At 39.6% G+C, this 14477-nt stretch overlaps 2 protein-coding genes across 4 annotated transcripts in view; both read right to left on the bottom strand.

Moving 5' to 3' along the window:
* slc37a2 (solute carrier family 37 member 2) overlaps window positions 1–4018 on the bottom strand; it is a 30202-nt gene extending 26184 nt beyond the window's left edge. The window contains exons 1-2 of the mRNA XM_050041458.1: window positions 3405–4018; window positions 203–284 (exon numbers count right to left, since the gene is read on the bottom strand). Coding sequence (XP_049897415.1) covers window positions 203–284; window positions 3405–3463 — 141 coding nt within the window. The 5' untranslated portion in view covers window positions 3464–4018. The remainder of the gene's footprint in view (window positions 1–202; window positions 285–3404) is intronic.
* Window positions 4019–7060: 3042 nt separating this feature from the next.
* ccdc15 (coiled-coil domain containing 15) overlaps window positions 7061–14477 on the bottom strand; it is an 11373-nt gene continuing 3956 nt past the window's right edge. The window contains exons 4-10 of one of the 3 annotated variants that reach the window (XM_050041460.1): window positions 12646–12768; window positions 12388–12540; window positions 10144–10263; window positions 9942–10045; window positions 9418–9615; window positions 8580–8728; window positions 7061–8443 (exon numbers count right to left, since the gene is read on the bottom strand). In XM_050041460.1, coding sequence (XP_049897417.1) covers window positions 8394–8443; window positions 8580–8728; window positions 9418–9615; window positions 9942–10045; window positions 10144–10263; window positions 12388–12540; window positions 12646–12768 — 897 coding nt within the window. In that variant the 3' untranslated portion in view covers window positions 7061–8393. Of the gene's footprint in view, window positions 8444–8579; window positions 8732–9417; window positions 9616–9941; window positions 10046–10143; window positions 10264–12387; window positions 12541–12645; window positions 12769–14477 lie in introns of all 3 variants that reach the window. The other 2 variants (XM_050041459.1, XM_050041461.1) reach the window with 2 other exon arrangements.

The following is a 14477-nucleotide window of genomic DNA, read 5'->3' as shown; positions in this document are numbered from 1 at the left end:
TTCTCCTATTGACGTGAAAATATCTGAGTGCCTCAGTTGTATTTATGTAAAACACCCAAATTAACTCAGGATTTGAGATTGTTTTTCATGATTTCCATATGAAGGAGCTCCAGAGATCATAATTTACAGGCAGCATTTGACCCAAACTTGACAAGTGCCTGCAAAAACTGTGACAAAAAGAAATGGGGTTGTCCCCGGTTACCTTAACAATGCTGATAGGTTTCCGTGACAGATGGTAGGCCGTGTAGAAGAGGAAGGTGAGGAAAAGAATGAAACCGCGATACCTGCAACAGAGAGACAGAAAGATTTGGTGGTCAAATTCTTTCTGATAAGACAAGAGGCAGTTATAATGATGGTGTAACTAATTAAAATACTGGCCCTTCAGAATCTTCTTTATTTGTGTGTTGCAAAAACAGAACAACAAATAAAGAAGATTTTTGCTTGTCAATCTTTAAATGAATCACACCAACTCACCAACTTTGACATAAATAAAAATGACTGTAAGAAAACAAAAATGAGAAATCTTAATATGCTTAAAACCTCAACAAAACTTTTTTATTGATGGAAATCAAATATCAGTCAAGTAAATATTATTTTTAATGCATATAAACTATTTAAAAACATCAAGTTTGGATATATGTGACACCAGTGGTGGAAAGTAACTAAGTACATTCACAAGTAACAAACTTCTGTCTGATTTTGAGATACTTTACTTGAGTATTTACATGTTATTATGACTTTATACTTCAGCTGAACTACATTTCAGAAGGAGAAGTACTTTTACTCCACCTCACTTCTCTTATGAACATTACAAGCTCCACACAGACAGGATTTACTGCCGGGCTGTTTGTTTGCATTAGATTGCACAGGTATACCTAACAGACAGGTTGGATGTGCAGTGAGTCCACACAGCGTCGGCCATCTTCAGATCTCTGTTGTGTTTTTATCACGTACACTACAAACCTGGCGTGGCACTGTGACAGACGAGTTTCAATTAACACGCACCGTTCATTACTTGGAAGCTTTTAAAGTATGTTGCTGTAACAGGCTGCTGTAAATACTGAGAAATGAATAACAAGTTGGTAAATGTGTCAGAGCGCAGGTACGACAGTAAGTCAGGTGCTCATGTTAAAGAAACAATAATAATCTTCACAGTCAGTTATTTGTAGATTTCAGCGTCTCAAATATGTGGATTTTATGTTTTTTCCTGTCTTACATTATAGTAAATAAAAAAATATTTGGATACGGGACTGTTGCTCTAACGACAAATGCTATTTGAAGACATTCCCCTTTGGCCTCTGGGAAAATATGACGACCATTTTTCAGTTCTAAACATTTACTGACACTGAAACTAGTTATTAGATGCAGTCCTGCTCAAAATGTCTCACAATTATGACCCTAAAATTTTGGCGTGGCCTAAATAAATAAAGTGATGAATTATCCTCACAGTGTAAAGTGATATTAGGAACAGGGATGCTCGTAAAGTAGGGTGACCCTAGTCTTGTTCCAAATTCCTTAAATCCTTCATAAGTCGATGACCGTTATCGTTTCGTTAAAGGTCAAATCTGTGTCGACAAGGCAGGTAGCTCAGAAATGACAACTTTCTGAATGGAGTTTGGTGTGGCTCCTGATTCTGTCTTATTGTTCCGACTTAATATGACATTGATACGAGATACAAAGTGATTATTTGGACTTAATTAGTCCTATTTTTTAATTTCTCATTAATTTATCTCTTCTCCCTGGTGGGAATGAACTTTCTCACTGAACTGTCGGGGGTCTTGATTGATGCAAAATCAGCAAAAAAGGTAATATAAAATCCCCTCACCGTGAAGTGATTTTAGAAACTGAGATGTTATTAAAATAGGGTGACAATAGTATTTTTCCAAGTTCCTTGAATTCTTCATTTGTCCACTACTGCATTGATTCGTTAAAGGTCAAATGTGTGTCACCAAGGCAGTTAGCTCAGAATGCCAATTTTTTTTAATGGAGTTCGGTGTAGCTCTTGATTCTCACATCAGAACCCAAATGTACCTGGTGCACACATCCCAATGAAAACAGGCAGTGGTGATGAGTTTGTAACAGGTAGTAAGATATAGAAAGTAGGGGTCAACAGATAATCAGCCTGGCCAATTATTGGGGCCGATATTATGAGTTTTTAGGGTTATCAGTATCAGTGATTTTTTTCCACCGATATGCCGATATACAGTTTGTTTTCCTTAGTTGCGCTGTTTTGCCCCTGCCGTGCTTCTCACTGCCTGCACGTACCACTCTAGGCTCTTAAAAGCAAACTCAAGACCTACCTTTTTAGCCTCGCTTTTAATTGAGCTCTTCTTTACTTTATTTTTTTTACTGTTTTTCATTTTCTTTTTTAAATTTTGTATTTATGATTATTGTGTATTTATTTAATCATTTTTATTAATCTGTTTTTATTTAGCTGGCATTTTCTTCAACTTTGTTACTCATTTATTTATTTTTAACTTATCTATTTTCCTATTTATTGAAAGATCTAAAATTTCGTTCTTTATTCTGAGTTTTTATCCTGCCTCTGGTGTTTTCTTACTCATGATAGCGTTTCCTCAGTTACCGTTTTTATGAGTGCTGTTATAATAGCCTGCTACTGTTCAGTCCTTACCATTACAGTTCTTTGTCAGTGTTTTTTTTTTTATTCTCTGTCAACTGGGATTTTTACAGCAGACGTGTATTGGTTGTAAATATCTGTATCGGCATTGGCTGTGAAAAAAACATATCAGTCGATCCCTAATAGAAAGAAATTATTAGTTGCAGTCCTGCTCAGATTATCTTATAATTATGATCCTGTCTTATTATTCTGACTATAGTAAGTCATACTTACACGATACAGAGTAATTATCTGGACTTAATTAGTCCTACTTTTTAATTTCTCATTTTTTTATTGAGGTCTTTTTTCTCCTGGTAGGATGTAACTTTCTTACTAAACTGCAAAACTGCCCAAATCAGCAAAAACAAATAAATAATTAACAGTGTTAAGTCATATGAGATGCTTCACATTCCTTAAATTCTTCATTTGTCCAGGACTGTATTGATTCATTAAAGGTCAAATCTGTGTCGACAGGGCAGGAAGCCTTTGGTGTAACACCTGATTCTCACATCCGAGCCCATATGTACCCTATGCACACATCCCACTGAACACAGGCAGTAGTAATGAGTGTGTAACAGGCGGTAAGATATAGAAAATGAGGCCATTATAAAGTGAATCACCGGAATTAGTGAGCCCAGTACAGATCCAGTGTGTGTGTGTTTATTGATGAGGTTAAGACAATCATTGACAGCAGAGGAGATAACAGGAACACATGTAGAGCTGTGGTTGTGCTGAGGATGTTATTAAGTCTGGAGAACAATGGGAATGGACGACGATGGAAACTTACCAGCTATCTCTAGAGAAGGCGGTGATGAGCCGGATCCCGGGTGCCAGAGACGACTTCATGTTTCGATGAACACTGTGTCAAACTTTAACACTGAAACAGTCAGATCCCAGGCATGTCCCCGGAGTCTGCTGGAGGCACTGCTGGTCCTGGACTGTTTGAGGCGGAATAACTTCAGTTGTATAACGGGGTTGTAACCACAGAAAGCGTGTCAAAGAGTCGCTATCCCGGGACAAAACACTGGGTTTAGACTACCTCACGTTAAGACACAACGGAGCTTTTAAACCTGGTCAGATAAAGCCACCGGTTCACATCAGAAACCAGCTGCTAACTAAAAGAATAAAGCAGTAGCAGAACAGCCCGGTGGGTGCAGATGGAGTCCGTTAACGTCCAGCAGGGCTCCATACTGAGCCGCTCACAGTTTATATCCTGCGGGTCCACAGAGCCAGCCTCCCCGGGACACCTCTCACACACACACCGGTCCAAACAGGCGGCCGGTATTATTAAAAACACAAATTATTATTAGCCGTGATTTGTTATTCCATTAGATTTTCCAGACGGAGCCTCCCGTCGACCACGTGATCGCCTGCTCTGACGTCAAACAGGAAGCAGCTGAGGTGGAAGCGGCTGTTATTCAGAGAGGGCCGGTCGCAACATGAGTAACTTGATGGTGTTTGATTAGAAAACATAATGCAAGTGTCTCAAATTAAATCTAAAATAAAATGAAATAAAATAAAAAACGATAAAATAAAATGGAATGAAATAATGCAGACACAAAATAAAATTGCATAACATAAAATTAAACAAAAAAATAAATAAAATACGATACAATAGAATGAAATAACAAAATAACAAAAAAAATAAATTAAATCAAATAAAATGAAATAACAAAATAAAAAAAAAATAAAATAAATAATAATAAAATAAAATAAAATAAAATAAAAACGTGTCTCTCTCTCGAATTAAAACTATTCAACCTTTACTACTGACTTCTGTTCAAACTTAATTACAGACATACACAATTTTGACGTGTGAGTAATGATATCTACAGCTGCAATAACAGTTAGGACATTGTGTATTCAGTTGAACACAGTACAAAGTTAAAGTAATAACAGCGATATACACCGATCAGCCAAAACATTAAAACCACTGACAGGTGACGTGAACAACATTGATCATCTTGTTACAGTGCAATATTACATTGGGAAACATTGGGTCCTGGCATTCATGTGGATGCTACTTGATGTGCTCCACCACCCGAACACCGTCGCAGACCAAGTACCCTCTTATGGCAATGGCACTTATGGATGGCAGTGCCCCCCCCAGCAGGACAATGCACCATGCCACAACACAAAAACTGCTCAGGAATCAAGGTGTTGACCTGGCCTTCAAATACCCCAGATCACAATCTGATCAAACATCTGAGGGACAAGCTGGTACCCCAGAGGTACCCCCATCCACAGTGTGTCCTCCTTGGACCTGAGGCATGAACACAGGACCTCTGGGGGGTGTCCTATAGTGTCTGGCACCAACGCCTTGGCTTCAGATCTTTTGGGTCCTGTGGGTTGTGAGGTGGGGTAACAGCTAGTCCCACAGATGTTTGATCAGATCGGGATCCAAGGAATTTGAAGGCCAGGTCAACGCCTTGAGCTCTTTGGCACGTTCCTCAGACCACTCCTGAGCAGTTTTTGTGGTGTGGCGTGGTGTATTGTCCTGCTGGGGGGCTACAGCTACTGGGTAGTGGTGCTGCCATAAGGGGGGGTACCTGGTCTGCACTGGTGTTTAAGTGGGTGGAGCGTGTCTGGTGGCAACCACATGAATGTCAGAACGGTTTCCCAACAGAACATTGCACTGTAACAAGATGATCAATGTTGTTCATGTCACCTGTCAGTGGTTTTAATGTTTTGGCTGATCGGTGTATATTGCTGTTATTACTTTCACTTTGTACTGTGTTCAACTGAATATACAGTTGCAGATATCATTACTCACTTGCTATGAGTCAAAATGACACTGTGGATGTGCCAACTTGGAATTACAATGTGTTACAACTGTGTATGTCTGTAATTAAGTTTGAACAGAAGTCAATAGTAAAGGTTGAATAGTTTTAATTAAGTTACAGATAACTATAATAAACATTCCCACAAGTCAGAAATTATCTGATGATATCAAGAATTAACTTTTTGACAAGTGAGAAATAAACTGTACATCTCTTTAATTAAAAATGCTGCTAGTCAAAATTACATTGTGAATCAGTTGGCTTGGAATTCTCACTGGTCAAAAAGCAGTTGCTGATATCTACAGTTTCCATTACTGCTACTGATTAAATATTAAAAGGGTATATGGCTTCTGTTCCTATAAAGAATGAATTCAAGTGACATCTAATTAAAAAGATGAAAGAGTTAAAGAATGTTGACGTGACCTGTAGATTCTTTAAAATCCCTTACAACCAACAGCTAATCCTCAAAAAGCACATTCTCAAGTTTGTACTGATGATTTAACCATCATAGCTTTGTGGAGATTACACAGGCCTGCATATTTCTGCACAACAATGTTTATAGAAGACAGCTGTTGAGGTTCATCTTGTTCAGCTCTGTTGTCCTTGTTTGAGCTGTATGTCCATTCTATGTATGTGCATGGAGAGCAGCAGAAATCTGGAGTTGGATTCCATGCATGTGCACACACACTTGGCCAATAAAGCTGATTGTTGTTTCTTAATTATCAATAAATAAACTAAAAGTAAATTCCTGTGAGGTTTTATAAAATTTTAAATACATTTAACAATCCAGTCTTTACGTTGAGAATTGACATCTAAGAACCACGTGTGTTTCTGGCACAACGTCAGTGTGCTGCTGCTCCAATCTGACAGCAGACAAAATACTCGGAGCAAATGCAAAGCAATGACAAAATACTGCTTAAAGGAAAACGAACCCCACAAAATCATCATTTGTAAACTAATTACTCACCCCATGTTATGCTTAACTCAAAGACAACTTTGTTTATAAGTACTTCCCAAACACATCCACTATTGCTAAAACCTAACAACTTAAAACACTTACACATGAGCAGCCTCATGCACAGACGAGAAGCACCTGATGCCTGCGTTTAAACTCTGCTTACACAGGAGTGCTCCTCATCCCACTCATGCATGAGACTGTTCATGTGTAAGTGTTTAAAATATTAAAGTTTTAGCAAAAATGCATGAGTTTGAGAAGTACAGTGCATACAGCTAGATGGTAAATGGACTGCACTTGCACTGCAATTCCCACATATTCACACACTGGTGGCCGAGGCTACCACACATGGTGCCACCTGCTACTCAGTAACAATTCACACACCGATGGAGCAGCCATCGGGAGCAATTTGGGATTCAGTATCTTGTCCATGGATACTTCAACATGCAGACTGGAGGAACCAGGGATCAAACCACCGTTCTTCTGACTAGTGGACAAGCTGCTCTACCCCTGAGCTACAAATAAACTAAAATATGGATTATATAGTTGTGTGAGAGTTTGTAAACAGAACATTTTGATATAGTTTTGCTGATTTTGAACACAGGCCCCTATGACTTCAATTAATCATGAATTTTCTCTGATTCTGGATTCTTTGTTCACCGTGGAGGTGTGAGGGAAAAACAAAGTGTTCTTCATGGCCTCAAGGTAACATGGCGTGAGCTTTTATGGGTGACATATTCCTTTAAAATGTAAATAAACAAAAACTCAGTAGAATATTTCCAGAAGTCGATCCTTCATGTGAACGCTGTGGACCTGCAACAGCATCATTGGCTCATATGTTCTGGAGTTGCCCGAGGATATTAAACTACCGGAGCATAATTTCTCACACATTACTGAGAATTATACAAAACCTACTGACTCAGATCCTCTGATGGTTGTTTTAGGAGTTATAGACTCAAACATAGTAAAGATCAGTGTGCAGCACATCATGGTGTCATTTGTCAGCCTTCTAGCACAAATATGGATCTTTCCTAACAGGAAAAGAGAACTGCACCGACACATTCAAATCTAATGATATAATGAAGGGCCTGGACTGAGAGAAAATTAAATTCTATTAAAAAACAAAATTTGGCAACCTTTCATAGCCTATTTTAATTCTATGAAATTCTCTGATAAGGGTTTATTAAGATGACATCCATCCCTGTCCTTTTTTTCTAATCTTTCCTTTATAGATTTTATTCTAATCCCCCTTCTTTTTGCTTGTTCTTTATTAATTTTATGCTGTACATTGATATTATTATTATACTTTTGTGTGTGTATAAAAGTTTGTATATTTTGTGTATTATTGTAAAATAATAAATACAGTTTCAAAAAAAAATATAATCAAACAATTTTAATTAATCACTCTCCAACCAGTAGACAAGTTTAAATCAGCATAAAAAAATGTATGTTTAATGTGACTAAAGCAGGAATGTTGGTGAAACCGTCTGCATTTATTTTAAAGTTAATGTGAGAGATTCTTTAAGTATCTGTAGTCATTAGTTTTACAGGTAAAAAGTGAAATTATGACCTCATGATGGCACCGCCGGGGATCACCAAAGTCTTCAAGATACATCATCTTGGAGCCATAAATGTCTGTACAAAATATTGCCCCAATCCATCACATATACTGGGTCCTGTGGTAGCACTAGATGAAAAGTCAGGGATCATAAAAGTCAGTTGGATTCATCTTGTGGAAAACATGGGTGCTTGTAGAAAATATACATCCCATATTTGTTGAGATATTTCAGCCTGGAGGCTAAACACATCCTGGACCTCTCTGTGCCGGACAGCGACCAACCTGATATCACAGTCATCGACATCAAACCAGATAAAGTTTAGGTTTACATTTTAGATTTTCTTCAAACCTTACGTACATGTAATGTTTATTTCTTGGTGCCAGATGGCAAACACCTCCGTCTGATTTGACACACATCAATCTTCTCATCCGTATTACCCAAAATGTTGGACAGCAAGGAGTCTACTTCATCATCATCTTCGTTTACTGTACCTCCAAACTCAACAGTGTTGAATGTAACGCCTTGGCATACGCTGTGAAGAAGACAAATAACTGTCAGTGTTTTGACTGATTTCATGTATAGTTCCTCTGAAGCTCAGCGGCAGTGTGTGAGGCAGTGTGTGAGGCAGTGTGTGAGGCAGTGTGTGAGGCAGTGTGTGCAGCAAGTACCTCTGGGATTGTTGTGAAAGACACAGTTGTTAGCACAGGTGTCGGGGTGAGAGTCCCAGAACGAGGACGCACAGCAGCAGAGAGGAGGCGGCTCCAGCTTCTCCTGAGACAGTCGCTCCTTCATCTGAGCTCTCAGAGCCTCAACGTACCTGCTGAGAGCGACAGTCAGCATGTTCATCAGAGCAGCTCCAGATTGAGGAAGGTAGTCACATATTTTAGGGTGCATGTGTAGTTTAGTGTGCATTTAGTCCAGGTTGTCCACAGATCGCTGTACTGAACTATGTGTGTTTATCCTCTGTAGTGTCACAAAGAGCTCATGGAACTAGAACTACCAGTTATCTGTTGAAATTAGTGCACCACGCAACTAGTACGTAGTGTACAAAGTGTACTACACTGAAGTGTACTGACAGAAGTATGCGATTTGAGACACACTCGTAGTCCTTTTTTATTCAACACAACCTTCTTCCTTGACAAAAGCTGGTATCTACATTACCCACGATGCACCTTAACCACCAACAGCTCTTTGGGAGTTGTGTTACGCATGTAGCAGATCATTTAGCCTTGATGAGGAGCAGCTACAGAAGTCTGGTCAGCTCACTTCTTTCTAACTTTACACCCCCAGATTTTTTTCCTCACTTTTAAACTTGTAGTCTTCAGCTCCAGCTGATAGGGATTCAGGTGACATCATTTGAGTCAATTCATCAAACTTCACCCAGAGAGGCTTTATACAACATTTTTCACTTCTGCAGTAGTACACTCCGAGTCAAGTAAACAGACTTCAATATGTAAAATCAGGGAGTACTCCGTTAATTTTGTCAACTGGATCATCACTAATTACCTCACAGCTACTTTCCCTTTTTCCTCTCTTCTCCTCCTCCTCTGCAGCTCCACCGCTCTCTCCTCCTCCTCCAGCTTCAGCCGCTCCAGAATCAGCAGCTCTCTCTCCTCCAGCTTCTGTCGAGCCTCCGCCAGCTGCCGAACTCTCTCCAGCTTTCTCTCTTCCTCCAGACGGCTCTGTTCTTTCTCTGCTTTGATCCTTCAGTGACGACAGGGACAGTTGAGAGGAGAGTGACTGAGACCAAGGCTTAGGAATCACATGTAATTTACACTCCTATGTTAATCTCTTAATTATTCTGAATGTTGAACACAGAAGCAAAGTATTCAGCCATATTTTGGTAAAATATGGCAATGTTATAATTTTTTTCAGTTGTGAATACTTGTCATTACTGTTGCATGTTATAAATGACTTGAACTCATTCACAGAAACATTTAACAGCCATCTTTAAAAGCTACAGATTATTTGATGCTCTAAAGACATCGATCGTTCAAATGATGCCAGAGAAAATACTGTGGTCTTGTCACCTTGCCGTCCTCTTCAGGTGTTTCCTGTTCTGCTTGTTCTCCTTCACTTGCTCTCTCTCCATGTTCATGTACAGACGGCGGTGCATCAGGAACTGAGACTGACGCTGCAGAGAGAGACGTGCTGTCTGTAACATCTGGTCTGACAGGGCAGGGTTGGAACACGTAGAGTCAAAACTTCATACACATGTCTGATTGTGTCTACCTGTCTTTTCAGTTCCTCTTGGTTAGTCAGAGGCCACAGGGCCTGTGAGACTCGGAGGCTGGACTTGAAATCAGGATCAGGCTGTGATTTGTCAGCATCCCACGACACAGGTCCGCTCACCTGAAACACAGACAGAACAGAATCTTATCTAACAATATATGTTTTATATATCTTCAAGCTCACCACTTTTTCAATACAGATGTTATGGAAGATGTCTGGTGATATTCTATAATTCCCTTATTGTCAACAAATCCCATTAAAGAACTCGACAAAGAAGTATTGTCTAACATATTCCTCTCTGTGCCTTGGAGCTCCATCCAAACACATAAGTGAGCACGGGACTGTTGCACTGTGACATGTTCATTCTACAAAGGCACACACTATAGTTTATTTCGGGTAAATCCAACGTGCACTGTCCTGCTGCTGTAAATACTCTCTAAAACATCCAACCCAAGGCTGAAAAATGTCCTTCACTGTGTATACTGGGAAATACAACTACAGTACCAGCTGTTTCAGGAAATTATTGAGCCTTTATGTAAAGTTTAAGTTGTACGCCTTGAGTGGGAACTAACAGATTCATGCAGGGATGAGTACTAAAACTGAAAAATGAGTTAGCATTTGTGCACCTCTGGGTGTCAGACGCCTGAAATAAGGTCTGTGGTTAACACAAGCTTAAGAGACTGTCACGTTTTGTTTTGTACTACACAAAATTTGTCTGTAGATATCCCACCGCTGAACTCTGAAGGTTTTATGTATTTCCAAAAAGGTGGTTGTTAACAAGTGGCAAAGTGAGACCACAAAAGGTCATTATTTCTGACACACTTGTCCGACTGAGCAAGTGAAAAAAAGAACTGGAATAACAGCCTTGTGTTTGTACGCCTCCACGAACCAGTCAAGTTGTAGTTACAGTTTCCATCCATGTCTGTGAAACATGCGTTACACACATATCTTCCTCCCAGCAGCACAGACGATCTACACAATTAGCACAGTTTCAAGATTTGTATCATTTATTCATTATCTGATCAAATGTCTCTCCTTTCTTTTCCTGAGATATGATGTTAAATAATGGACAGAAAAAAATATCATGTCAGAGTGAAGCCGACCTTTGACCTTTTGGATAGCTAATGTCATCACTTCATCATTTTATCCTGTTAGACATTTGTGTGAAATTTTATCAGAATCAACTTCTTGAGTTACGGCAAAAAAACATGTTTTGTGAGGTCAGAGTGACACACAACCTGAAGACATAATGCCTCCGGCCAGAGTCCTGAACCATGTCGGGTACCCACAGGTACAAAAAGCTGTGTGACAGGTGCAAATATGTATATATATATATATATATATATATATATATATATANATGTGCAGTATGTGTGTAATATTTTAACATCTAAATCACTATTATCAACCCACAGTTCCTTTAATTTTGAAAGTCAATGACACAAGTGTAACCTTTGACCCCGTGGTCACACTGGTCACCGATGTGGAGAACTCCAGCCATGAAACTTTGCAGCCTGAGCATGAGGTGGCAGCCTACATGGAGTTCAAGACATCAAAGAGGATCCTTTGGAGGTTTGATGGTGGTGGAAGGAGAATGCTAAAATGTTTCCTAACCTGGCAGTGATTGAATGTTTTCACCATCCAGTCAAAGAGACGTCCAATTCAAGAACGGAGAACCAGCTTAATGTGAGGGGCTGGAGCCTGGGGGGGTTTAATCATGGGTGCAGGCAGGTGCAGCTTTGACTTAGACGTGATGACAGGTAACAGGTTGGGTCTGGTACTGAGCTTTAGGGGTATAAATGAGTGTGGGTTTTTTTTATTTTACTCATCTTTTTTTATATATCTTTTAGGATTTTCTTGCCTTTAATCAACAGGACAGATTATTAGCGTGAAAGGAGGGACAGAGAATGGGGCTGACATGCAGCAGGGGGCCAGGTGGTTGGAATCGAGCCCACCGCCACTGCAGCAAGGACAGGGCTTTTGCACATGGGGCGTCTGCTCTACCAGGTGAGCTAATGGGTTTTTAAAAAATGGACCCCTACATGACTCTGCCTCCAGCCACAGATCTCACCGGCGCGGAGGCATAAAAACATCAGCATTAAAGCCTGTGTTGGTGAACGTCTACACATCATGCATCCCAGATGAGTTTATAAAAAACGCTTTGCAATTAAAAAGCCATTAGCATGGCACACAGACTGAACCAAAATGAAAGGTGCCACTGCTGCATCATGGGTAATCATTAACCTTCTGCTGAACAAGGGGACATTCGTGTTGACTGGTAAAGAGATAATGATCCTCCTCTTCCTCCTCTTCTTCTTCTTCCTGAACATCCTTCTCCTCCTCCTCCTCCTCCTCCTCCTCCTCCTGCTCTGCTCTCAGCACACGAGATCCGGCTCTCTGTTGGGTGCAGAGAAGTGATATTACATGCTGGCTGTGCATGAATACACACATGTATAGGAACAAAGTGTTATTTAAAAAGAGGAACAAGTGTGAGACACAGACGCTCACATGTGTGCTGGGAGAGATGTTCCATTCGCCTCCAGGAAGATCTGACTTCATTTCCCCGTGCGAGATCATCCGACAGGCGGCCAGTCTGAGTCTGACCTGCCTCATGCCCCCACTAGACTGGAAAACAATGGAAATAAATCATCGTCCAGATTAATCACTGTCACATTATTCTATCACTCACACAAGGAAACAATGCAATCATCCCACCTGCCAAAAACAACACACACTGCTGATTTGGAGAAAAAGGACCACAGACATGAACAGAACAAAGGGACGATAGAAGATAAAAGTCTGCCAGGTCCCTGAGCTGACTTTGACCTTCCTCTGTAAACACAAGAGCCTGACAAATACTGGGGTTTTGAGGTCAATGCCAATATCGATTTTGAAAGTTCAAAAGATCTTAGACAAATATCTGCTAAGAATATTATTGGTGGCGGGTAAGTAATCCCTCACTAAGACATGGCTGAGAAGATAAATTCCTCGTGTTGACGAACGGATCGACTTGGTGTGTTTAATATTTATGTAATGTAGTGAATGACTTTTAGTTTGAGAACCCAGAGGGAAAGTTTTATAGAGAACTGGAACAAAATTGATAGTGTATGTCTCAGATGTCTCAGATAGACCTGATTATGTGTGAATAAGCATAAGAAACACATTAAAGTGTCTCTGTTTGTTTCTTTTGAACCAATATCTTTGTTTACAGAACATATTCATTTGTCATTTTCCTGGGTAATGCTTTGTTTTACTGATCTGTGATTTCGTAATGATTTCTACATTTCTTGAAAGTTTTCTGAGAAGAAAAAGAAAGTTCTGTAACTAAAATGACTCCATTTAGACCGCAGTAAATGTTTATTCATCATTCATCATTACTGGAAACTTTATTCTTCATATTTCACAAACTCTGACACATTTTTAACGGCTCATTTTTTTGTTCCATTTCTTTAAGATATCTTTTGCATCTACTTATTTTCTATTCTTATTTTATTTTACCATTTTTCATTCATTTATTCAATTTTACTTGTGTATTTTACTTACTTTTTTTTAACGCTCAAAAGGTCTTTATGTTCATCTGGTTGCGCATTTTATTCATGTATATTTATATTGTTTTTATAAACTAATTAAAAAAAAGAATTATAATAAAAAGAAAGTTCAAAACAGCAATAAATTTGAATCCGTTTAAGAACTGTGACCAACACGTACTGAGCAAGACATGATACAGCTGAAATACTCACAAGTGCTCTCTGGTGGACAAAATATGAAATAAGGACACTGTTTCTGAATCATCTCAAATACATCTTTAAAAGGGGTAATAGAGATTCTTTGAAATCGGGTTGTATGAGGTACTTGTCCACAGTCAGTATGTCACATACAGTAGATGTCAGTCATACACCCCCAGTTTGGAGAAGCAGGCTGGAGTCCGACATACGTGATCTACTGCTGTGGAGGGGTAGCAGCAAAACCAATGTAAGCCACCTTAAAAAGGTTCTATCTCAAAAGATCTATATTAGTTTAAGTGTACAATATATTTAGAATATTTTAAGCCCAGTTTCCACCAAGCAGTACGCTACGATTCAGTACAGTTCAGTATATTTTTCCCATTTCCACAGTGAAAAGTTGTGGATGGTACCAATGGAACCGTTACTTACCGTCCCCATGTTTGGTCCCCCCTCTGTTGGGGTACCTAGCACACAGATCTGGTACTAAAAGGTGGAGCTGTGAACACTGCAGTCTGATTGGTCAGTAGAGGACAGTCACTCTGCTCAGGGCTGAGTTGTGTCTGGTTTTGAGGCTCATGTAACCACTGTTCATACTAGTGTTGCACGGTT

This window comes from Epinephelus moara, chromosome 3 (genome assembly GCF_006386435.1).
Source record: "Epinephelus moara isolate mb chromosome 3, YSFRI_EMoa_1.0, whole genome shotgun sequence".
In the NCBI taxonomy this organism is placed as follows: domain Eukaryota; kingdom Metazoa; phylum Chordata; class Actinopteri; order Perciformes; family Serranidae; genus Epinephelus; species Epinephelus moara.
The sequence above is the reverse complement of the archived record's forward strand: the minus strand, read 5'-3'. Positions and strand labels throughout refer to the sequence as shown.